Source organism: Lithobates pipiens, unplaced genomic scaffold, assembly GCF_037356315.1.
Source record: "Lithobates pipiens isolate NorthernLeopardFrog02 unplaced genomic scaffold, aLitPip1_a1.2 Scaffold_27, whole genome shotgun sequence".
Taxonomy (NCBI): domain Eukaryota; kingdom Metazoa; phylum Chordata; class Amphibia; order Anura; family Ranidae; genus Lithobates; species Lithobates pipiens.
Window position 1 is genome coordinate 68,736,605 of NW_027507788.1, and position 26,764 is coordinate 68,763,368.

Genomic DNA, 26,764 nt, shown 5'->3' on the forward strand with positions numbered 1-26,764 from the left:
GACTTATTTCAATAAGTTCATATACAAGGAATGGGAAAGACCGCAACGGACATTTTTGGTCCCAAAAGGTATGGAGGTGCGTTACCCCTTTGAGGAGAGCCTTCTTAAAAAATGGTTGGCTCCTCCGGTCATGGACCCCCCAGTGTCCAAGTTAAATAATGTAACCACGATCCCCGTAGGGGGGGGGCTCCTGCGTTTAAGGACCCCACGGACAGGAAGGCCGAGGCAGTGGCTCGTTCCTCGTTTATGGTTGTGGGGTCAGCAGTGCGACCAGTACTGGCCTCAGCACTTGTCGCAGAAACTGAGTTGGCAAAACTTTTGCACCACGAGTTAGGAAAGCAACAGTCCCTCCCCTGTCTGCGTGCAACTAGCAGACCAGTTAGTGCAAAGCCTTAAGTACTTTGTGACGCAGGCGTGGATACGCTCCCTCTGTTATCCAGGGCTTCAGTGTCGGCAGTGGTGCTGAGGCACTTGGCTAAATGCTGGCTCGCATTTTAGAAAGCTCTGACTGATCTACCCTTCCTCATTTTCCACTCAAGAGGCTTTTTCATCCGCCCGGGGCTTCGGCTAAATGCTCCCAGTTCGACAGGACAACCTCTGAGGGACAGAAGCATCCCTGGAACTGCAAGCCTGCGAGCAAAGGTGCTACCGCATGAAGGTTTGCCCCCGCCCGTGTCTCGGTTGGGGGGTCGCCTTCGGGAGTTTGCGGCCCGGTGGGCCTCTCGGCTGTCCGACCAATGGGTCTGCGAACTGACCTCCTCTGGCTACAAGTTCCTCTCTCTGCCACCAAAGACATTCTTCCCTTCCAGCATACCCTTACTCCCGGCTCGCCGGGAAGCCCTAATGGGGGTGGTAAGGGACCTGCTAAGTCGCGGGGTGATAGTGCCTGTCCCGGAGTCGGAAAGGTTCCAGGGGTTCTATTCCAATCTATTTGTAGTCACCAAAAAGGAAGGGGTACATCCAATCTTGGACCTGAAAGCCCTCAATTGCTTTGTAAAAGTACAGAGGTTCAGAATGGAATCAGTTCACTCAGTGGTCGCTGCACTCCATCAAGGGGACTCCCTGGCGTCTTTGGACATCCAGGATGCGTACCTGCACATACCCATATGCTTCTGGCATCAGAGGTTTCTGCGATTTGCAGTTGGGGAAGCCCACTACCAGTTTGTGGCTCTCCCCTTTGGCTTGGCATCAGCTTCCCGAGTCTTTACCAAGTTATTGGCTCCAATTTTGGCATTGCGACAATGCTGTATCGCGATCGTAGTCTATCTAGACGATCTCCTCCTGAGAGCATCTTCCACCTCAGAATTAGAGGAGGATGTGGCGATCACCATGCAAACCTGCACTGCAGGTTTTTGGGTGGCTGTTGAACCTAGAGAAATCAGTGCTTATACCGCTTGGCGTACCTAGGCCTATTGCTGGACTCCATGGAAGTGAGTGTTTCTCCTGTCAGACAACTTGCAGACTCTCAGAGCCACGGTAAAACTATTGATGAACCACAGGTGGTCGTTGCAACGCTTTTGCATGCGAGTTCATACCAGAGTCTTGCAGAAGGAGATCTTGACGAAATGGCACAAATCTCCGTTATCCCTGGATCAGCAGATTCGGGTTGGCCAGTCCGTCAGGGACTCCCTGCTCTGGTGGCTGAGGTTCCCGGCACTACCGTCCGGGAAGTCGTTCCTACCTCTAAATTGGTCAGTGATCACAACGGACGCCAGCCTGACCGGCTGGAGTGGAGTACTGGGAGTACAGTCAACCCAGGGCCTCTGGTCGAGGAAGGAATCCAAGTTGCCGATCAATGTGCTCGAACTTCGAGCGATCAGGCTATGCCTCTCCACATGGTCGATGAGACTTGGCTGAAGTCCGATCAGGATCCACTCAGACAACAGTGGCGTAGTGGTTAGCACTCTCGACCTAGCAGTAAGAAGGGTCGCTGGTTCGAATCCCAACCACGACACTACCTGCCTGGAGTTTGCATGGTCTCCCTGTGCCTGCGTGGGTTTCCTCCGGGTACTCTGGTTTCCTCCCACAATCCAAAGACATACAGGTAGGTTAATTGGCTTCTGTCCAAAATTGGCCCTAGTATATGAATGGGGACCTTGTATTGTGGGCTCCTTGAGGGTAGGGACCGATGTGAGTGTGCAATGTACAGGGACAATTGTAGACACTCACTCAGATTGAACTGGATGGACTGGTGTCTTTATTCAACCTTACTAACTATGACACACCACGGCGGTGGCATATGGTAACCATCAAGGAGGAACAAGAAGCTCGGCTGCAGCACGGGAGGTCGCTCACATTCTTCAGTGGGCAGAGCGACATGTACCAGCGATATCGGTCATTTACATCCCGGGACTGGAAAGCTGGCAGGCGGACTACCTAAGTCGCCAGATGCTGGACCCAGGAGAGTGGTCCTTTCATCCAGAGGTGTTCAGTCTACTGCGCCTGCGATGGGGCACATCAGACTTGGATCTCCTGGCTTCCCGTCTAAATTGGAAGGTGCCGAGATTGCTATCCAGGACAAGAGATCCTTGAGCAGACGCGTCAAACGCGCTGGTGGCTCTGTGGGATCAGTACCGACTGATCTATGCCTTTCCTCTGCTAAAGCTACTACCACGTCTGCTCCGCAGAGTGGACACCGAGGGGGTTCTTGTAATTCTGATTGCCCCAGATTGGCCTCGGCGCCCCTGGTATGCCGACCTAGTTGCCTGGTTGTGGACGCTCCCTGGCGACTACCGATGCAAGAAGACCTTCTGTCTCAAGGTCCGAGTCTCCATTCTGCTTTATCATCGCTGATTTTAGCTGCATGGCTGTTGAGAGCCAGGTGCTAAGGAACCGAGGCCTATCTGACTCAGTGATTTCAACCATGCTGAGAACACGGAAATCTTCTTATCGGAAGATATACCATCGTACCTGGAAGGCCTACATCTCCATGTGTGAAGAGAAAGGATGGCGTCCGCACACCTATTCTGTTTCCAAAATCCTGCTGTTTCTGCAGAGTAGACCAGAAATTGGCACCATTAAAGGACAAATATAAGCCTTTGCTGTCTTTTCAACGACCCCTGGAGGCTCATTCTCTAGTGAGCACTTTTATTCAAGGGGGCCGGCATGTAGTTCCTCCGGTGCGTCCGGATCTGAACCTGGGGTTATCGGCGCTTCAGAAACCGCCATTTGAGAACATCAGAGAAATTCCCTTGTTAACTCTTTCCCAGAAAGTGGTCTTCCTAGTGGCCATTACATCGGCCAGGAGGGTTTCGGAACTGGCGGCCTTGTCTTGCAAGTCGCCCTATCTGGTTGTCCATAAGGGTAAGGTGGTGTTACATCCGCAACCTTCTTTTCTGCCAAAGGTGGTTTTGGCATTTCACATCAATGAAGACTTTGTATTACCATCTCTGTGTCCTAACCCAACACATCCTAAGGAGGTGGCCCTTCATTCCCTGGACATGGTCCAGGCTCTAAAGGTGTATTTGTCTGCCACGGCTCCCTTTCAGAAGTCAGACTGTTTGTTTCGGTAGCTGGTCTAAAAAAAGGTATGGCGGTCTGGTCGGCCACCATTTCCAGGTGGATCAGACAGATCGTGGTACAGGCCTATGCCTTGAAGGGGCAGGTGCCCCCCTTTCCTGTCATGGCCCATTCCATAAGGACAATTGGAACCTCTTGGGCCTTCTGACATCAAGCGTCAGTCGCTCAAGTGTGTAAGGCGGTGACTTGGTCGTCTGTTCACACGTTAACCAAATTCTACAAAGTGGATGTCAGCGCATCTTCAGATGCTTGCTTTGGCCCCAAAGGTTTACAGGCGGCCGAGTGATGCACTTTTTTTTCATAAAATAATTACTTTTGAGTATAATGCACTGTTGCATTGTTAACTGCAAGTTCTAAAGCGGATAGATAAGGTGGTGACTCTCCTGTTATGGAGCACTTCTGGTTGAGGGTGAAGTTTTTTTATGCTGTTTTCACTCCTCGTTATGACACTGCTTTGAGGGCGTCCCTATGGTCAAGAATACAAGCAGCATAACATAAATCAGTAGGAGGGGAGGGTGCTGTGTCAGTCAGTGAACGAAAGAGAAAATTGGATTTTTGTACTCACCGTAAAATCCTTTTCTCTGAAGTTCACTGACTGACACAGCACCCTATTGATTTACGTTATACTGCTTGTTGACGTACTGAAGCTGCAGGAAGCAGGCTGAGGGGTTGTTACTGAAGGAACCGCCCCCTGGACGGAACTATAAGGTTCTGGTTTTGTTTCACATGTATAACATGTTCTGCCTAGTCCTCTCCTGAAGGTGGCATAACAACCCTATGGCCAAGAATAATGGAGCTTTGTCAGTCGGTGAACTTCAGAGAAAAGGATTTTACAGTGAGTACAAAAATCCAATTTTTTTGCTAGAAAATTACTTAGAACCCCCAAACATTATACCTTTTTTTTTTTTTTTTTTTTCTAACACCCTAGAGAATAAAATGGAGGTCGTTGCAATACTTTGTCACACCGTATTTGCGCAGTGGTCTCACAAACGCACTTTTTGGGGGGGAAAAATACACTTTTTTGAATTAAAAAATAAGACAACAGTAAAGTTAGCCCAATTTTTTTTGATATTGTGAAATGTAATGTTACGCCGAGTAAATAAATAGCCAACATATCATGCTTCAAAATTGCGCCCGCTCATGGAATGGCGAAAAACTTTTACCCTTAAAAAATCTTCATAGGCAAGGTTTAAAAAATTCTATAGGTTGCATGTTTAGAATTAGAGGAGATCTAGGGGTAGAATTATTGCACCGTTTTCATATGCGGGCGCTACTCACATGTGCGTTTGCTTCTGCACGTGAGCTCAGCGGGACGGGGCGCGTTTAAAAAATGTTTTTCTTATTTTACCTTTTTATTGTTACGCTGTTTAAAAAAATAAAAATAAATTGTGTCACTTTTATTCCTATTACAAGAAATGTAAATATCCCTTGTAATAGAAAAAAAGCATGACAGGACCTTTTTAAATGTGAGATCTCAGATCTTCATATTTACACTAAAATGCAATAAAAAATAAAAAAATTTAATTTAAAAAAAATTGAAAATAAATGGCCTTTTAAGAGCTATGGGCAGAAGTGACGTTTTGACGTCGCTTCCGCCCTGCAATGTCATGGCGACGGGTGGGGCCATCTTCCCCTCACTCGTCTCCATGCCCAGTCAGCAGAAGGAACCAATGGCTCCGGTAAGCGCCGGAGCGTGGTGGGAGCCCCTCTCCTGCTGCTGATAAAAGTGATCTCACAGCAACCGCCGCAGAGACCACTTTTATCTTGCAGCAGACCACCGGCCGAACAAGAGGATACCAGGGTTATGGCAGCTAGCTACTGCCATAACAGCGATATACTCCTTCAAAGTAAGGACATATATCGGCGTGCACTGGTACGGAAATGATCATAGATGATACGATTTTATTTCCACCACCAAAATACAATGGTTACTGCTAGCAGCTATAGCCTCTGGCAGTAACCATATATAGAAAAATCAGGCATGCTGGTTGGACCCAAGTCGATTGATCGATCAACTTAAGTACAATCAGCCTGCCCATGCATGGATCAAAATTTAACTCCACTTCCGTGGGGGGGGGGAGGGCAAATGAAGAAAGTCCTATTGTAATTGAATGTTGTTAACCCCTTCATGCCTAAGCCTTTTTTTGACATTTGTTGCTTACATGTTAAATCTGTATCTTTTGCTAGAAAATTACCCAGTGGCGATGCATCTATAAGGGCACACAGGCGCCGCCCCCTCCCTCTAGCCACCCCCACTATGAACAATGAGTAGATTCATGTATTGCATTAATCTCTCCATGGCCGCCGCTGCCACCACCTTTTCAGGCACCTGAATTACAGAGACGAGGGTGTTTTTAAAGCACCTGATTAGAGCTTCAAAAAAGGTGAAAAGCTAATAGTCTAATAGGCTTCAAAAAAGGTGAACTGTGAGCACTTCACCCGGTTAGAAAAGCGAATGAATATTCTGAACCGCTTCTCCACCAATCAGGTGCTCGGGTCTGTTACCCGTCACCTAATTGGCTGAAACGACAGGCACCGCTATTGGATGCCTATCAGGAGGAGAGGACGGAAGGAGACGCATAGAGGACCCAGCTCGTCGCTGTCACCCGCTGTGGTCATTCAGGTGGGTATCTAATAGTTTTTTTTTAATTCTAAAGCCCACTGCCTGTGGAAGGGAATTCCACACCCTAACGAATCTTACTGTAAAGAACCCTCTGTGCAGTTTAAGCTTAAACCACTTTTCTTCTAATATTAGTGAATGGCCGCGTGTCTTATTAAATTCCCTTACATGGAAAAATTGTATCCCTATTGTTTAGGTACAATATTTGTACATTGAAATCATATCCCCTCTCAAGCAGCTCTTCTCCAGAGAAAACAAGTTCAGTGCTCATAACCTTTCCTCATAACTAATGTCCTCCAGACCCTTTATTCGTTTTGTTGCCCTTCTCTGGACTCTCTTCGGTTCCTGAGGACTAGTGCCCAAAACTGGGCAGCATGCTTCAGTTGTGGCTGGACCAGAGTCTTGTAGAATGGGAGAATTATTGTTTTATCTCTGGAGTTAATCCCCTGTTTAACATATACCATTGTTAGAATAAATGAAGATTTACTGGACGATAATGAAATTGAAAAAATTATAAAGAAAAAGATTGAAAAATATTTTAAAGAAACTGATACCCCAGATCTCTCAAAAGCAACTATCCGGGAGGCTCATAAGACCATCATTAGAGGTAAATTGATATCTATTGGGGCAGGAAAAAACAGGAAAGAAGAAAAAAAAGACGAGAATTATAAAAGAAATGCATGAATTGGAACAAAGACACAAAAAACAAGCGGAAAAGGAAATGTACCGGACTATAATTACAAAAAGAGAACAATTAAAGACCCTGATGGAACAAGAATAGAGGGACTTGAACAGGGAAGCTCAGTAGAGATACAAATGGGGTAATAAGCCAGGAAAATATCTTGCAAATTTAATAAGGAAAAAAAGTCTCTAAATGATATAGAGAAGATTAAAATTGAGACAAGAGAATTGCTAAATAAGACATCAGAAATTGCAATAGCTTTTCAACAATATTACAGTGCATTATTCTCAATAAAAAATGAGTCGCAACAAGAACAACAAAGAAAAAGGAAGATACAAGACAATTTAAAGAAGCTAAATTACCAAAAATTCAACCAGAGCAATTAAAAGAACTCGAAAAAAGGATAACACAAGAGGAGATCAAACTGGCTATGAAAGAAATCCTATCTGGAAAAAGCCCAGGGCCAGACGGCTTTACGATCAAATATTATAAAAAATTCTCAGAACACCTGATCCCAAGGTTCTATGAATACCTGAATAATATAGGAGAATAGGAAGAAGTAAGAAGAGAATCACTATTGGCACACATTACAATGATACCTAAATAGGGAAAAGATAGGACCAACTGCTAGAGCTATAGACCTATTGCCCTACTAAATGTCGACATAAAAATGTATGCAAAGATCTTGGCTACCAGATTGAAAAAACTAATACCATATTGGATAACTACAGACCAGACTGGATTTGTTCTGGGCAGAGAATGAAGGGACAATAGTATAAAAACAATACTGATGTTACGCAAAGGAAAGTCCAGAGAAAACCACAGCTCTACTCCTAAATAGATGCAGAAAAAAAGAATGACAGGGTAGACTGGGGGTCCATGATGGATAGACTGTGACACCTAGAAATAGGACCAAAGTATATAAAGTGGATTAAAAAAGTATATATAACTGCCCAACAGCAATGGTGAAGGTTAATGGGAGATTGTCACCTATGTTTGAGATGGACAACAGAACACACCAGGGATGCCTGCTCTCACCTCTCCTACGTGTTGTCAATGGAACCTTTTTGGGGGACACTTCGAAATAACCAGAATATAGGAGGGGTGAGAGTGGGAGAAAAAGAGCATAAAATTGCGGCGTACGTAGATGATATTTTAATGTACGTAACAAATCCAAGGGTGACTCTCCCAAATATAATTAAAGAAGTGAAAAAATATGGAGAACTCTCAAATTTTAAAATAAACCCTATAAAAACTGAAGTGTTAAACATAGGAGTAGAGAAAACAGAAGCTTGGATGCTCCAAAAAGAATTTTCATTATCTGGGAATTAAATTAACACCAACGGTTGAAAAAATATATTCAGCAAATTATATCCCATTAGTAAACGAGGTTAAGGCAGAAATAAAGAAATTGGGTGTACAACCCATATCGTGGATTGGAAGAATAAATGTTTAAAATGGTCATATTACCAAAAATAATGTAAAAATTTCAGATGTTACCAATAGGGATTTTGCAGCGCTTTTTCAAGATAGTAAAAAAATGTTGATAAAATATCTGGTAAAATAAAAAAAACGAGAATAAAATTTGCACTTATCACCAGAAAAAGGGAACACGTTGGATTGGCAACCCTGGGTATAAAAAGGTATTATAAAGCGGTAGTACTAGCACGTATGGTGGAGTGGACAAATGAAAATAGTGAGAAGTGGGTAGAGATAGAAAACATAAGTAGAACCACATTGCACAAAAATATATGGATGCCATGAAAGTTTAGGGTATTAGCTCCGGAAACACCTGATTTGACTAGAAATTTTTCAAAATTTAGGATATAGTTTATCAGGAAAAAAAATGGGAGTATAACTCACCTTTAATGGCCCTCACGGTAACAAACCTTTTTTATACCAGGGAAAGATTTTCACCGCACATGAATTTAGAAACCCACAATTGAGAGATATTATCACAAAGGGAAAGATGAAAACCCAACAAGAAATAAGAGTCCAAAGGATGGAAGATAAGTGAATGGAATTTTTTTCCAGTTAAAACACTTAAAAAACACACTCCCACGCCCAATTCAGGATGGAGGAGATTTGAACTACTTGGAAAGACTCTGCTTTACACAAACGCCATTAAAAAATGGAATATCAAAAATCTATGGAATACTGACAGATTTAGAAAGGACAAGGTAGACCCGTCTACATAGAACAATGGGAAAAAGAATTGGATTGAAAATTAGATGATCAAGTGGAGAAGATAATAGGAGCTGGATATAATAATGCCTTGGATATGAATACCATAGAAATTAATTACAAACTTCTAGCAAGATGGTATCTGACCCCAGAGAGAACTCCTAAATATCAATTGGAGACATCACCATTATGCTGGAGAAACTGCAAACAAAGGGCGACAATGGCACATATATGGTGGTAATGCCCAAAAATAAAGGAGTATTGGCAAGAAATAGTGAGCATAATAAAGGAGATAACCGATGAGGAAATAGAAAATAATATACAGGTGTGCTTGTTTCATGACTCCAAAATGCCAAAGAAACAATATATAAAAACCATTATCCCAAAACTTTTGAATGCAGCGAAGGGGTTGATCCCAAAAAAATGGCTAAATAGCGGAAAACCAGGTATAAGAGAATGGTTTGAATAAATAGAGTATTATTATAAAATGGAACTCCTAAGCAGAAGACATAAAGGGCAATATGTCAGCACTTGGGAAAGTTGGGAAAAATGTAAGTCCTCAGATAAATACCTGGAGAGGATGATGGAAGGCAGAGGACTTGGTGCTAGGAACAGAAGGGTTATAGAATAAAACAAACCAAGGGGGAGGGAGAAAAGGAGGGAGGGACTGTGGGAAAGAGTGGTAAGAAATAGAAAAAATTATGGAAGTCCTTTTTTTTTTTTTTTTTGTATGTAATTTAAAAATGTATATATTATAATAAATAAAATATTGTAGAATAAACCACTATGATGTGAAAACAAGGGACAAAATTGAACTGCAAAGTTGAAATAAGACTCTCTGGAAATTTCACTGAAGTGCAACAAAAAAAAAAATCATAGGTGTATTTTAAATGAGACAGAATATCAACCAAAAATGCAGAAAAAACACGATACAAATGTTATACATTGAGTTGCCGTTCAGTGAGTGAAATAACTATTTGATTCTCTGCCAACTAACAATTATTCTGGCTTCCACAGACTGGATATAGTATGTGGTACACAGATTAGTCCCATCAATTTTAAGAAGGTGCTCCTAACGACAATTTATGTGTAAAAAAAAAAAAAAGACACCTGTCCACAGAATCTTTCTTCCATTCAAACCCCACCATCATGTGCAAGACCAAAGAGCTGTCAAAGGACTTCAGGTACAAAATTGAAGACCTGTACAAGGCTGAAATGTGCTATAGGACCATCAGCAAGATGCTTGGTGAGAAGGAAACAACTGTTCAATCTACTAATCGCAAATTAAAGAAATTCAAAATAACCATTAGTCACTCTTGATCTGAAGCTCCATGCAAGATTTCACCTCATGGGGTAAGGATGATCATGAGAAAAGTGAGGGCTCAATCCAGAACTCTACACGGGAGGAGCTTGTGGCAGTTGGGACCACAGTCACCAAACCACAAACCATTGGAAATACAAAACGCCACTATGAATTGAAATCCTGCTGCGCCCACAAGGTCCTCAAAAAGGCACATGTACAGGCTCCTCTGAAGTTTTCAAATAAACATCTAAATGATTCAGAGAAGGATTGGGAGAAAGTGCTGTGGTCAGATGAGACCAAAATTTAGCTCTTTGGCATGAACGCTACTCGGCGTGTTTGGTGGAAGTAAAATGCTGACTATGACCCTAATAACATCTCTACAGTCAAGACAGAGGTGGAAGCATTTATACTTTGAGTTTGTGTCTCTGCTAAAGCTACAGGCTGACTTTACGGCACTAAGGGGCCAATGGATGGGGTCATGTATTGTAAAATCTTGGATGAGAACCTTCTTCCCTCAGGCATACCAGATGCACTTCAAGCTAAACCAAAGAAAATTCCCAGCTCCACTTGCCAATAAGCCTGCAACCCAATTATCTTGTCTAACATTTAGGTATGCGTTACGAATAGGTGTTGAATTTGCACACATTTGCAAATACATGCGTAAGCTGCAGAGCCCCGTCACAGCACCCCATGTTTAATGCATACTGTTAAACAGGATAATTCAGTTGCAGCAGAGGCGTCACTTAAGCCCCATACACACTATCAGATTTTCTGCTGATTTTTGTCTTCAGATTTACCAAAACCATGTCGTGCAAGGGCCTGCCTGATTGCATACAAATTGAAACGCCTAAGGTTTGACCTCATATGGTTTTGGTAAATCTTAAGGAAAAAATCTGCAGGAAATCTGGGATTGTAGTGTGTATGGGGTTTAAGGCTGGTGTCACCTAGTGCGTTAAAACATGGTGTCACCCCCCACCCCCAGGGCACTGAGCAAACTAGTGCATTGGTGCTGCCCTCTCTCCTTATCCTGTCACAGTGGATGGAGCCGGCATGGGATCGGGGAATGGATGGAGCCGGCATGGGATCGGGGAATGGATGGAGCCGGAATGGGATCGGAAGAACGGATGGAGCCGGAATGGGATCGGAAGAACGGATGGAGCCGGAATGGGATCGGAAGAACGGATGGAGCCAAGATGGGATCAGGGGAACGGATGGAGCCAAGATGGGATCGGGGGAATGGATGGAGCCAAGATGGGATCGGGGAATGGATGGAGCCAGGAATGGATTGAGCCAGGATGAGATCTTTGATATGAAGGGGGTGGGGGTTAGACGACATATGCTAGGGGGTGCTTTGGCAAGAGAGAGGAATTGTGCTGGAGGGATCGAACTTCAAACCAAAATCTACTTCTTTTACTCAAAAAAAAAAAAACCTTCTAGCACATATCCTCTAACCCCCTCCCTAAAATCACTTCTGACTACAAAGTTGTTACCTGCCCATGCCCCTCCCCCAAACCTTCCCAATCACCATTCTCTGGTTTTATCAAAAAAATTCAAGCAGTCAGGAGAACTCCTTTTTGTTTGTTTTATCTGTTTTAAAAAAAATAAAGGCAACACTAACTGCATGTAGAAAAGTCTAAACACAGCAGACAACAACTTAAAGGAGCTCCAGGCTCTCCCCCAAAATACTAGAGGAGACTGCAAACCTACTACAGAGGATGGTCAGGGACTACAGCCATGATACAAGAGATTGTTGGAGACTGCGGACACGGGAGATTGTCGGAGACTGCGGACACGGGAGATTGTCGGAGCCTGTGGACACGGGAGATTGTCGGAGCCTGCGGACACGGGAGATTGTCGGAGACTGCGGACACGGGAGATTGTCGGAGACTGCGGACACGGGAGATTGTCGGAGACTGCGGACACGGGAGATTGTCGGAGACTGCGGACACGGGAGATTGTCGGAGACTGCGGACACGGGAGATTGTCGGAGACTGCGGACACGGGAGATTGTCGGAGACTGCGGACACGGGAGATTGTCGGAGACTGCGGACACGGGAGATTGTCGGAGACTGCGGACACGGGAGATTGTCGGAGACTGCGGACACGGGAGATTGTCGGAGACTGCGGACACGGGAGATTGTCGGAGACTGCGGACACGGGAGATTGTCGGAGACTGCGGACACGGGAGATTGTCGGAGACTGCGGACACGGGAGATTGTCGGAGACTGCGGACACGGGAGATTGTCGGAGACTGCGGACACGGGAGATTGTCGGAGACTGCGGACACGGGAGATTGTCGGAGACTGCGGACACGGGAGATTGTCGGAGACTGCGGACACGGGAGATTGTCGGAGACTGCGGACACGGGAGATTGTCGGAGACTGCGGACACGGGAGATTGTCGGAGACTGCGGACACGGGAGATTGTCGGAGACTGCGGACACGGGAGATTGTCGGAGACTGCGGACACGGGAGATTGTCGGAGACTGCGGACACGGGAGATTGTCGGAGACTGCGGACACGGGAGATTGTCGGAGACTGCGGACACGGGAGATTGTCGGAGACTGCGGACACGGGAGATTGTCGGAGACTGCGGACACGGGAGATTGTCGGAGACTGCGGACACGGGAGATTGTCGGAGACTGCGGACACGGGAGATTGTCGGAGACTGCGGACACGGGAGATTTCGGAGACTGCGGACACGGGAGATTGTCGGAGACTGCGGACACGGGAGATTGTCGGAGACTGCGGACACGGGAGATTGTCGGAGACTGCGGACACGGGAGATTGTCGGAGACTGCGGACACGGGAGATTGTCGGAGACTGCGGACACGGGAGATTGTCGGAGACTGCGGACACGGGAGATTGTCGGAGACTGCGGACACGGGAGATTGTCGGAGACTGCGGACACGGGAGATTGTCGGAGACTGCGGACACGGGAGATTGTCGGAGACTGCGGACACGGGAGATTGTCGGAGACTGCGGACACGGGAGATTGTCGGAGACTGCGGACACGGGAGATTGTCGGAGACTGCGGACACGGGAGATTGTCGGAGACTGCGGACACGGGAGATTGTCGGAGACTGCGGACACGGGAGATGGTCGGAGACTGCGGACATGATGCAAGAGATTAGCAGGTAAGTATATATATATATATATATATATATATATATATATATATATATATATATAATTATTTTTTATTTTTTTTAATAAAAAATACCCTTTAGTATCGCTTTAACAAATCATTGAGTCTTTTGGCAGCAACTTGGATAGTAAACAGGTACACATCACTGCAAAAATAAAAAAGGAAGACATTCCAGTCAGCAAGAAATATACTACTTGCAGATCAGTGAATGTTTCCAGAGGGGAGAGATGATAGGTAAATCTCAGGAAGAAATTAGAGTGTGCACTGTGCAGCCCCCAATGTGTTAGGCAACCAGCACACACTGGATAGAGGGAATGTACCACTTCTATACACTCACCCTGCACATATATCAAGCATGACAGGCTGATCTCTCAACTCTGGAGCATGTCTACCATCCCCTATCCTCTTCTCGCAGCTCGTTTCCTGAAGCCGACTCTATGCCTTATCCTACATATGATAAGACAGCTGCCGTGATCTGTGTCACAGCTCCGTGCGGCTCTGAGCCCGTCCATCGGGGAGATGACCGGTGTCACAGTCCAGGCTTAAAATTCCAGAGGATTTGGGGAGGAGGGGGGGAGAGCATGGGTGGGGGCAGCACTCTGAGGCTACAATATCCAATGAGGGGGAAATGGCGTCAGGCGCAGCCAGCCAATCTGAGGTTTGTCATTCCAGCAAAGACACTTCTGTGCCTTTGCAACAAGTACCCTCAAGTGGCAGCATTGTTAGTTTTCCCTGAGAGAACATTATTTCTGGAACCTCTGGTCGATTTTTTTTTTTTTGGCCAGGAACAGGCCTGGGTCCCTTAAAGCTTATCACAAATTTGGGTGGAGCTGCGCTCCTGAAATGCTCTTGGACATACTGTAACCGGTAAGTCTAACTAAGTTTTTTTCATCAGAGGGTCCTACAATTTACAGTGGAACCATTGTTTTCAGTTTGTGACCCTGTCGTTCAGCCTGCCCACAGCCTCTCGAATAATTACAAAGATCCTGGCTCCCATTTTGGCCCATCTAAGTACTCAGAGGGTGCATGTTCTGGGGTACCTGGACAATTTTCTTCTCGGGAAGCAATTATCATGCTGCTGCGCACCATACAGAGATTTGGCTGGGTCTTCATTCTCCAGAAGTCTGCATTAGTTGCAGATGAGCACTTGGTCCTGGACCTGGACATTGCCTAGGTGAAGGTGATTCTCCCTCAGGGAATTGTCTTGCTCCAAGAAATCCGACCAGCTTCTGTCAGGTCCAGGATGGAAGATGGGACGTTGTGAACCGGCAGAGTCAAAGGCTCATCCATCGGCGTGTTTACAGCGTTATAACAGAATAACATGCCCTTCTGGGCCAGGCTTGAGCAACCAGAATCATTGGTGCGCCTTTTACACCGAATCCTGCGGAGTAGACGCAGAAGAAGCTGCAATGGGGAAAGGGCAAAATCTGGGATAACTGAATCTATGACATCACCAGAGCATCCACCGCAAACGCCTGAGGAACCCTGGTACTGGAATCAATCTTCTACAGTTCATATTGAATCTGTATGCCAACCAATCAATTCACATCCATTGTACCCCACTTCTGACATAGTGCCATTAACACTTTGTGTGGATAGCCCATGCCCCTGGAGACAACTTCTGCTGGCTGACAAAGAGCTCCTGCCAATTTTCTGTTCCCGGATCGCTTGTAGTTTCAGAATACTTGCTTTTTGACTGCTGGTGACTACTGGGTTGCATTTTTAGGTTCTTTTTGGGGGATTTTCCATGTAGCTTTTTAATACCCTTTTCTGACACTTTTTAAACTTTTTTTTTTTCTTTGCTTCCTTGAGCCTACTAATTAAGTGGAGTGGTTAATTGGGCACAGGTGCTTGAGGCCTATATAACTTTGTGTAGAACTCATTGTGAACCTGCACATCTTGAGTCTGTGGGAACTCTGTGTGGATTGTTAGTACTTGTGTGTTGTAGGTGCACACTGTTCTGTGAGTACCTGTGTATTGTCTTGAGTACCTGTGTGCTGTCTTGTTGAGTATTGATGTCAGGTAATTTGGACTGGGTATAATCTCTAATCCTCATTACATTAATTGGTACAATGCCTGGCGGGTGTGGAGAGGCAACTCTGTGTACATCTTGCGGCATGTATGCATTCCTTGATCATCTGATCGAGGGAGAATACTGCTGTGCAAAATGTAAGCACATTGTTTCCCTGGAAGCCCAGATTCTGAATCTGGGGAAGCAACTGTCAGCACTGAGAGGACCCTCCACACTAAATGAGAGCCAGGAACGTACATGGCAGGGGCCAGCACAGAGATGGGTGGAGAAAAAGAGGTGCAGGCAATAGCAGAGTAGGTGGGTGACAGGAAGGGTAGAGGGGCAAGTGCCAGGGAGGCCGATCCAGGGCTGGAGCATCCCTATAAGTACGCTCCATTGAGTGACATTGGTGATCCCAGTCAGGGACCAGCACTGCTGGAGCTGAGGGATTCTCCTAGCTGCCAGGGGAAGAACTCCTCAAGTGAGAGTGTGGGGGGGGGACCGAAGGGAAAGGAAAGATTCTGGTGGTAGGGGACTCAATTCTTAGGACAGAGGGGGTAATCTGTAACAAAGACCTGAATCGCCGAACTATATGTTGTCTACCGGGCGCACGGGTTCGGCACATCACGGATCTGGTGGACAGATCACTGGAAGGGGCTTGGGAAGACCCAGCTGTCATGGTGCGAGTTGGCACCAATGACAAAGTCAGAGGCAGATGGCCTGTCCTAAAGAATGATTTTAGGTACTTGGGAGCTAAATTGAGGGAAAAGGCCATATTCTCAGGAATCGAGCCACACCAGAAAGGCAGAGGGAGATTAGGGAAGTAAACAAGTGGCTGAAGAGCTGGTGTAGTAAGGAGGGGTTTGGGTTTCTGGAGGACTGGGACGACTTCTCAGTCGATAACCGGTACTATAGAAGGGACGGACTGCACCTAAATGAGTAGGGTGCAGATCAGCTTGGAATAAGGATGGCCAAAAAGTTAAAGGGGTTTTTAAACTAGGCGATGGGGGGGGGGGGGGGTCCAGAGATAGTCAGCGTGGAACATATGCCAGAGGGTAATATTAGGGGCATTAGTGGTAGGGTAGCCAAAGCACATAAACCCAAGGTAAGTACAGTAGCAAGTCCTAGTTGCGATCTCGGAACACCCAAGAGGATAGCATGTGACCAGACAAAATATATTAATGCATTAAAATGTTTGTTCACCAATGCCAGAAGTCTGCCAAGCAAAATAGGTGAGTTGGAAGCTCTGGTGCATCAGGAGAGTTATGATGTAATCGGTATTGCTGAAACTTGGCTTCATTCCTCACATGACTGAGCCATTAATATTCCTGGCTATGCACTCTTTCAGAAAGAAAGCGCAAAAAGGTGGAGGGATCTGTCTGTAAGTGAAAAGTGATCTCAAAGCGAGTGAGAAAGTGGACCTGGTGGATGGAGAGTGTGATGAGTCTGAAGCATTATAGGTGGAACTGCATGCAGATGTGCGTAGTTCAAAATTAATGATTGGAGTTTGTTATAGACCACCCAGTGTTAATGAGGAGGTGGAGACTCAGCTCCTTGCACAGATGGAAAGGGCTGCAAGGGCTGGGACAGTGATAATAATGGGAGATTTTAACTACCCAGAAATTGACTGGGGTAATGGCACTGCTGGGACAGTTAAAGGGCAAAAGGTTATAAACCTATTACAGGATAATTTTATGGTCCAGTTTATTGAGGCCCCAACTAGGAATTATGCTCTGTTGGACCTGGTAATCTCAAACCATGCAGAGCGTATTACTAATGTTCAGATAAAGGAACACCTGGGTAGCAGTAAACATAACATGATTTCATTTGATGTTAGCTGTAAGCAAAAATCACATACGGAAAGGTAAAAACACTTAAAAACACATTTCAAGAGAGCAAATTTTGCAAGGATGAAGGCTGCTCTCCAGGACCTAGACTGGGAGAGAATATTGGCATCAATGGGCACAGAACAGAAATGGGAATTCTTCAAAAAGACTGTTTGTGATCTCACTGCAAAGTATGTTCCCATGGTCAATAAGTTCAAAAAGGCTAAAAATAAAACCTATGTGGCTCATGGCCAATGTTAAAAGAGCTATAAACTATTAGAAAAGGGCTTTTAAAAAATATACAAATTAAGGAACGCTAGTGTCATTTAAATGTTACGAAGACTATAACAGAATATGTAAAAAGGAAATCAAGGATGCAAAATTTCAAAACAAAAGACAGATTGCAAAAGATAGGACAAACCCCAAAAAATTCTTCAAATATATTAATAGTAAAAAGGTCAAGTCTGAGCATGTAGGCCCTTTACAAAATAATCTGGAGTGGCTGACTGGGGACAGAGAAGGCTAATTTATTAAATACTTTCTTCAGCTCTGTTTATACAAAGGAGTATGGGGGAGCTCATGTCCATAATGGGGGTGGTAGTGACACAGCCCTAAATCCACAATGGCTCAAAAGTGATATGGTCCAGAAATATTTGGACAGAATAAAGGTGGATAAAGCACCTGGACCTGATGGCATCCACCCACGGATCCTAAAAGAATTGAGCTCTGTAATTTCAAAGCCATTGTATCTAATTTTTAGGGAATCATTAATGACAGGAATAGTACCACTGGATTGGCACAGGGCCAATGTGGTGCCTATATTTAAAAAGGGAACAAAGTCTTTACCAAGTAACTATACACCTGTTAGTATAACTTCTATAGTTGGGAAGATACTGGAGGGATTAATAAAAGACCACATAGGCGAGTTCTTGCAGGAAAAAAATATTTTAAGCAACAGACAGCATGGATTCATGAAAGACAGAAGTTGTCAGACAAACCTGATTTCTTTTTATGAGGAGGCAAGTAAAACCTTGGACAGAGGGGTGGCGGTGGACGTGGTATACTTGGATTTTGCAAAAGCGTTCGATACAGTTCCGTGCACACAGCTCATGTGTAAGGTAAAGTTTACAGGTTTGGAAATATCAGTTTGTAAATGGATAGAAAACTGGCTAAAAGACAGAATTCAGAGAGTAGTGGTTAATGATTCTTACTCTGAATGGTTTAAGGTTATTAGTGGTGTACCCCAAGGTTCAGTGCCGGGACCCTTACTTTTTAATATCTTTATAAATGATATTGGGTCTGGGATCAAAAGAAACATTTCTGTCTTTGCAGATGACACCAAGCTATGCAGTGGAATAACATCCTTACAGGATGTCTCCAATTTACAAGCTGACCTCAATGCTCTGTCTAATTGGGCGACTGTGGCAGATGAGGTTTAATGTTGAGAAATGTAAAGTTATGCACTTGGGGGCTAAGAATATGCATGCATCATACATACTAGGGGGGGGTACAACTGGGGGGATCCATAGTGGAGAAGGATCTGAGGGTTTTGGTAGATCATAAGCTCAATAATAGCATGCAATGCCAAGCTGCGGTTTCCAAAGAGAGCAAAGTTCTTTCTTGTATTGAGAGGTATGGACTCCAGAGAGATATCATTTTGCCCCTGTTCAAATCATTAGTAAGACCTCATCTGGAATATGCAGTTCAGTTTTGGGCACCATTTCTCAAAAAGGATATCAGGGAACTGGAGACAGTGCAGAGAAGGGCAACCAAACTGATAAGAGGCATGGAGGAGCTCAGGTATGAGGAAAGATTAGAGAAACTGAATTTATTCTCTCTTGATAAGAGGAGATTAAGGGGGGATATGATCAACATGTTCAAATATATAAGGGGTCCATATAGTGAACTTGTTGTTATTCACTTTACAGTCAACAAAGAGGACAAGGGGGCACTCTTTACGTCTAGAGGAAAAGAGATTTCATCTCCAAATACAGAAAGGTTTTTTCACAGTAAGAGCTGTGAAAATGTGGAATAGACTCCCTGCAGAGGTGGTTCTCGCCAGCTCAGTAGATTGCTTTAAGAAAGGCCCGGATTATTTCCTATGTGTACATAATATAACTGGGTACTAACATTTATAGGTAAAGTTGATCCGGGGAAAATCGGATTGCCTCTCGGGGGATCAGGAAGGAATTTTTTCCCCTGCTTTAGCAAATTGGATCAGGCTCTGCTGTTTTTTTGCCTTCATCTGGATCAACAGTGGGTATAGAATTGGGTATATGGGATTGTATGATATTATTAGTATTTATTTTTTTGTGGTTGAACTAGATGGACTTGTGTCTTTTTTCAACCTGACTATGTAATATTGTTGGGGAGTAACTTCTGTATTAGGGATAATTTTCACTGCATCGAGAAGTTATCCACACAGCAAAATCAATAGTATATGAATATTTTCTCGAACCAACACTAGGATGTATTTAGATGGGGGAGGGGGAAGGAAGGGGGATGCATAAGCAAGCAGTGTATCAGAGAAGAGGCTCAGATGCATATTCGGATAAATCCCATAGTTCCCATATTTTGTTAAATTCCATAATTGTATCATTAACTGAGGCTGTGAGATATTCCATTCTACATATTTCAGTTACAGTGGTTAAGAACAAGGATGGGGCATGCTGCCAATAAAATGTAAAATAATCGTTTTTAATCTTTTCATAAGCCTGGGTAGGGAAGACCTAGTAAATGGTGTAGTGGATCCAGTGGCATGGGAGTGTTAGCTAAAGTTGGTGTAATAGACATCACATTGACCCAAAATGGCTGAATTTGTGGCATTTCCAAAATATATGGAAATGCGATCCAATGGAGGAGTCACAGCTCCAGCAGAGTGAAGAGACGCTTGGGTCATGGCAATGCAAAATTTCAAGGGGTCCTTTATCAAAATATCAGTACTTTTACAGCCATCTCCCTCGGCACCACACATCTGGAGGAACTGAAGGTAGATGTCCATATTTTGTCCCAGCAGGGTAGATTGATTGGTTTTTGTCATAAGTGAGACCATTTCTGCATATCAGAATTAAAAATATCTGCGAGAGGAGAGGCTTTGTGCAGTAGTTTGTAAATAGTAGCGATCAAGTGAAGTTGGTATGATCCCTGGGTACAAGCAAACTCAAATTTGGTTAGATTTCTCTAAAGTAAGGGACAGGGCTCCCGATACTATAATAATTTTTTGTGGCATTGGGAATGATTTTAAAAGTGATTTAATATCATTGCTTTCAATTGGTCGCCAAGACCCACATGGATGTATTTGATTTTTTGTAAAGCATAACTGGTGCCTTGTTACGTCTTTATTTTACTGTATTGTTTATGCATGCGTTTACATGCAAAACTCATAAACACTTATAAAGAAAAGTAAGGGATAGGAACTGAAAAAAAGTCTTGTCTGAAGCTAGAAATAGTGCAATTGTTTGGGTATCTAGTACTTGGCCCATAATTCTTTGAAGGAGTACCAGTGATGAAGTGTACAAGGCGACGTAATTGGAATTAAGTTATATGTCCAAAGGATGTACTATCAGGGACCAGTGGATTAAAAAAAGATATTAGTGAGAGGTGGGCATGGTGAGGAGAGAGAATATTTTTTGGAGTCAGTTCGCCATACCTGTAAAGAAAACATGGGTGCTAGGCACATGTGTCAGGGTTCTATCTGTATGAAAAAGGGGAGACCACACCAGAGAACACGGATGTATAGGATAAAGTGCATTTGTCTCAATTTCCGTCTATTGGGGGCATATTGACTAGACTGGGAAACAATGGTGCGGAGATGTGTGCCATGGTAATAATTTTTAATAATGTGCTAGATAGTTTAAAAACTAGCAGCGTGTGGCTTTAAGCTGAGGGGGAGGTATAGGGACAGGTAGGGTCTCAAAAAGGTACAACAGTTTTGGGAGGATGGACATTTTTAGAACGTTTATCCTACCCAGCTTTAAAATAGGGTAGATATCTCATTGTTTCAACATATTTTGGATTTCTTTAAAAAGTGAGGGGCAGTTGGCATCATACAGGATAGAATATGTAGGTGTCAAATTTACTCCCAGGTGTTTGAGGGATTGAGAACATAGGGATATGCCTGCTATAGGGTAGCTAGGAGGTCTGCTGGGATGAGGATAGGAAGGGCTTCGTTCTTGGAAGCATTAATTTTAAAGCCTGAGAGGGAGCTAAAGAGTGTATTGTGTAATGATGGCAGATATACGAGAAGGTTGGTTAGGGTCAAAAGAATATTGTCAGCAAAGAGTGAATATTTGTACTCCCTCTGTCGCATCACCACTTCCTTTATATTTGCATGGGCACAGATGGCTGCTGCTAAAGGTTCTAAACATAGGACACACAATAGAGGAGACGGGGCATCCCTGTCTGGTGCCATTAGACATTGGAGAGGAGTGCGACAGAAAAGCTGATAATCGCACTTGAAAAGGGGGGCGAGAATACAAAACCCTCAAAGCTTCCACAAAAGGGCCCTTGAACCCGTAATGGGACAAAGTGACAAACTTGAAAAGCCATGAGAGACTGTCGAAGGCCTTTTTTGCATCGAGGCTTAGTAAAACCGGTTTACAAAACGTATTCTATAGATCTCGCCTGCCTTGTTTGTATGGACCCTACCTGGTCTCTCTATCGTTTTAGGTAGTAGTTGGCTCAATCTGTTTGCTGGGATTTGTGGAAAAATGTTGTGATCAGCGTTTAAAAGTGTGATAGGCCTATAACTATCAGCAAGCCTAGAGGCGATTCAGTTCGCATTTTGCGCTATACAAGTATTTCATTAATTCATTCATTCAAGGGAGGGGTCCTTGCCAGGATTAGGGATAACAGTCAGAAAGGAGTGTTGGAACTGTGAGTTGGGGGGTCAACCCTTAAGGAAGGAGTTGTATAAATCCATTGTGCCGGCATAATATGCGAGAGACATTTTTGTAGTGAGCGTAGGGAAGTCCATCAGGGCCAGGGGACTTACGAGTAGGTAATTGTTTGAAAACTTGTGCAAGTTCCTCAGGGGTAATTGCTGCATTTAATAAATGACAATTAGAAGGGGATAGTTTAGGGAGCTTTAAAGCAGAGCAGAAAGTATCAAAAGCTTCTTGATTGAAATTATATTTATTGGCGGGGGTGAGGCAATTGGAAAGGTTGCAGTAAAAATCCCCAAAGACCTTGGTCATATTTTGGGGGCAATATGTGGGGTGTACCATCTGGTTTAGAAAGGAAATTGGGGACGGAGTGGAGGGGGAGAAGTTTCAGTTTGTCTACTAACAATCTATGAGGTTTGTTAGAGAATTCATAGAAAATCTCGCTAATTACATTTGAACACAGTGGAGATGTATTTATGTGTTTTACTGTTTACAGATTGACTGCAATGATATTTGTATTCAGACTTTGACTGTAAACCTGATCTTATTTTCAATAAAACCTTTGATTGAGATAAAAAAAAAGAAAATCTGTTTAGGCCATATAAGATACCTGGCCACTTGATGCATATGTAGGGCTTTGAGTTGGTTACGGAGAAAGGTCACCTGTCAGAGCCAAGCCACCGTGGGATGTTGGAGCAGCTGCCGTTCTGAGAAACGCAATTTGCCCAAAGTAGCAATTTTTTTTTGCATTGTTGTCTTTTTTTTTTTTTTTTTTAAACGAGAGCCAATGAAAATGTGTTGGCCTCTGAAGAAGGCATTGTGTGCTTCCCATAGGGTGGCCTTCTCTAAAACGGTACCTTGGTTAAGCTGGTAATATTCTATTAGGGTTTGAGATAACTGTTTTTTTAGTAGCTATATTACTTGGCAGTAATTTGTTCAAACGCCAGAGGCATTGTTTTGAAGGTGCATTTGGCAGGAACTATTTTCGAAGATACTACCTTAGACAGAAGGGGGGGGGGGGGGTTTGAAATTAGAAAGTAATTTAGTCTTGAATACATTTTGTGGGCTGGGGAGTAAAATGTGTAAGGTCTGCTAGTAGGGTGCTTGGTTCGCCAGGTGTCCAGGAGGCGATGTGAGCAAAGGACTTTGCGGAAAGAGGTAGAAAGAACCTGCGTTGGATTAGATACATTGGGGTTAAATAGAGTCTGACTATCCCTTCATGCAGAGCGTACAACGCTAAAGTCCCTGCCCAAAATTGTGACGGTTTGTACATAACCCTATAAGGTCTCAAAAACTGAAGAAAAGAAATGATCTGAACAGAGTTGGGGGCATATATATATATATATATTCACAATGGTACATGGGGTGGCCATGTAGTCACAGGAGAGTTATCACAAACTACCGTGAGGGTCTAAATTAGACTTAACCTTACCCATAGTGTCAGATGCTATAAAAGAGGTAGGGAAGTATTTAGGAGAGCATGTATTCTGAAGTGCAGGTTTAAAAGAAAAAAAAACATTTATACCAAAAACTGAGCAATCAAAGACCTCTGGTCTGCTCGATCAGTCACCGCTGTGTAGTGTACTGTGTCCCTCCATCCACTCACTGGAGTCCTGGGCTGTGGAAGGCACTCCAGTGGCAACAGCTGGCTCAGTGGCGCACTGAGTAGCTGAGCCAGCTGCCAGTCAGGCATCTGGACAGAGCCCAACATTATCGTTGGACCCGTGCAGAGCCTAGTCTGGCTCTGTGACCTCAAATGATGAGGTCTCTTTTGATGCCCGTAAGGTGCTGGGAGTTGCTCTCCAAGCTTATTCAGGCATCTTGACCTGTTTGTTACATGGGCCTGTTGGTGTTTGCTGTGTGTCTCCTCAGCTGGTTTGCTTTTAGACACCCCAGTTTTAATGATTTAAAGAAGACTGTGTCCTGTACGATTTTTGCCAATAAAATCTGTCTACTTCCCTCTGTAAGTAGATGGATTTAAATGAGGGATATTAAAGAAGCCTGTGCTGTATTGGTTTCATGAAACAGACTTGCTGCTAAGTAAAACATCTGATTAATAACAAGCAGGACATTGAGGAAGTTTTAAAACAAGCCCACACTGACCACTCTAGCTGCAAACACTGTGGAGCAAATTATTATGCTTCACAAGAGATGCCGTGAAGTTATCAGTTGGGAATCTGTATTCTGTTCTCTCCCCTCTTCCCATGTGTCTGCTTAGCATTAGAGATTACAGACGTAAAACAGCTTTAGCTGGCATAGTAAAGAGCTGCAAGAATGCTGCCATTTAGGAAACGTTCTTTGATATGTATACTTAAAGCCTAGGTCACAACACAATTTCATACTGGAAGATAAATGTTGGAAAGAAAGTAATGTGCAATGCTATGACTATATTGCAGTTCATTTTATAATGATTTTCAGATTAAATGACTTTGATATAAATAAATCTGCCTAATAGTAACACCCCATCTACCGCAGAGTTCTTGGAAATAATTTGTGATTGTAGTGTCCACGTTTCATAATATTTTGAGTGTGCAATGTGTCATTTCTTTCTCTACAGGGGACATACATCTACTTTGATTATGAAAAATGGGGCCAAAGGAAGAAGGAAGGTTTCACCTTTGAGTACCGTTATCTGGAAGACCGTGATTTACAGTGACCTTTTCTCCATCACACCTAGCCTTCCAGTTTCACAGAGGCAAACTGCAAAATTGGGAATAGAGAGGAGAGGGGCCGAAGACGTCTCTTCAGTTTCATTCCCATCAAGAGTTTAGAGGAGAGAAAATCTGGACAAACACTTAAGTGCATGCAGTTAAAAATCCAATAAGTGGAGTAAGATTGTATGTGGAGGTGACAGAGGATAAAAACATGATACAGCCAGCATCCCATAACATCCTGTTTACTCTTCAGTAGGCTAAAAGGACAATGAATGGCAACGTCAATTTTTTAATGTAATTAGTTTAAAATGGAAAAAAAAAATGAACAAAGTGCATATAAAAGTCTTTGTAAGAAGAAGAAAAAGCTATCCTTCCCTCGTGGTTATTTCTGCAGGTGGGAATATCTGGTCTCTACCCTGTGGGGTTCCACCTGGCTGGCATTTGCACCCTTTCCTCCTTAAAACAAAAATGTTTTGAGTTCTATAATTTTGTCCTTTTTGGCAGATACTGTATCTTTTTGTTTTGATAACAAAGTGCATCAAGAATTAAAGTGTTTTATTTTTTTCCCTCTCCTCCACCCCTGCAACCCCCCCCCCCCCCCCCCCTCCCCATCTCAATCACTTATACCTTTCATCTTCGATACACTTATCTGTACCGAATGAATTAATGGTATGGAAAGCTGGTTTAAAATATTTTTCGTAACCTATTTTCATTTTGGAAAATATTTATGAATAAATAGTTTTATATGATGTCTTCTCATGCAAGAATATTAATGTCTCATATTATTTCTGCCATGTTTTGTTTGAATTTGTGGTATAGTTAAGCCTAACGGTTTTGTCATCCATCACTGGCGTATTGATGTCTCCCTCAGTTAAAAAAAAAAAAATGCTATGGGAACACAGTAGATCGACAGGGAGTTTCAAGCAGTATTAAACCCAGAAGCAAACATTTACTATATTGCAGCTTACCAATTCTTAGATGTGATGGCTGCATATGTTTTAATTTCTTAGGCTTTGAGACAAACCATTTAACACTGGCATGGATGCTTACAACGTTCAGTTTTTTTAATTTGATTCCGCACTTAGGTGTAAGTTAGGCTGCTGCCTCCCCCAAGGGGCTCCAACCGGAGTACCAATAATAAGTGTATAATCATAGGGGTGGGTGGCGCAGCCTGTCGCCTGAAGAGTGCTTCTCCAATGGGTCACTCTTCCCAGGCGAGTGTGCAATAAGTGAAAAAAAACATAAGTGAAAAAATACTGCCGTCAGATGAGGGTAAACACCCACAGTGAATCACTCTTTTACGTAATGGATGCTGAGTAATGTGGTTGTTCCCACACAAGAGAGAGGTTTGACAGGTGTTCCCACTTTGTTCTAAAGCAAGTTTATACAAAAGATCATTAAGAAATTCTCTAATGGTAATACTGATTGCAAGCTGACTGCAATATGAAGTGAATGTGCTTAGTGTAATATTGGGTGTTTCCGCCCAATCAGCAATTTTCACAAGATTTTCAACAATTTTTCTCCGCAACTAGCAACAAAATTCTATTATAAAGAATTCCTCCATAGAAAAAAGCAACACATAAAAATAGTGGTTGATATAAGTTCAGTCTTTCAGTAGTGCAAAAAATGGCAAAATTTGAAGTAACTTGTGCTTGTCCAAAAGTGACTCGTGCCTATGTAATAGTTTAGGTGACTTCCATGTGCCCCTTCAGTTCCCCACTCACCAGACCCCTGCAGAGGTAAATCGCATGCAGTGAGTGTTGCGGCAGTCCTCAGGGCATTCACCTTCTCCTTAGCTCCACATGTAATGGGATATCCAGATCCTTGTACTCCGGGGATAAGCCGTTCCCATTAGATTAGGTTATAGTAGTTGCCTCCTCCATGGTTAACCACAGATTATCCTGCCAAATTCTGTTTCTGTTACTTATACATCTC

At 43.6% G+C, this 26,764-nt stretch overlaps 1 protein-coding gene across 1 annotated transcript in view; it reads left to right on the forward strand.

Moving 5' to 3' along the window:
* Nucleotides 1–25,588, forward strand: part of CNOT3 (CCR4-NOT transcription complex subunit 3) — a 292,476-nt gene extending 266,888 nt beyond the window's left edge. The window contains exon 11 of the mRNA XM_077457069.1: nt 24,733–25,588. Within this exon, the coding sequence (XP_077313195.1) occupies nt 24,733–24,831 (99 nt within the window). The 3' untranslated portion in view covers nt 24,832–25,588. The remainder of the gene's footprint in view (nt 1–24,732) is intronic.
* The last annotated feature ends 1,176 nt before the right edge of the window (nt 25,589–26,764 follow it).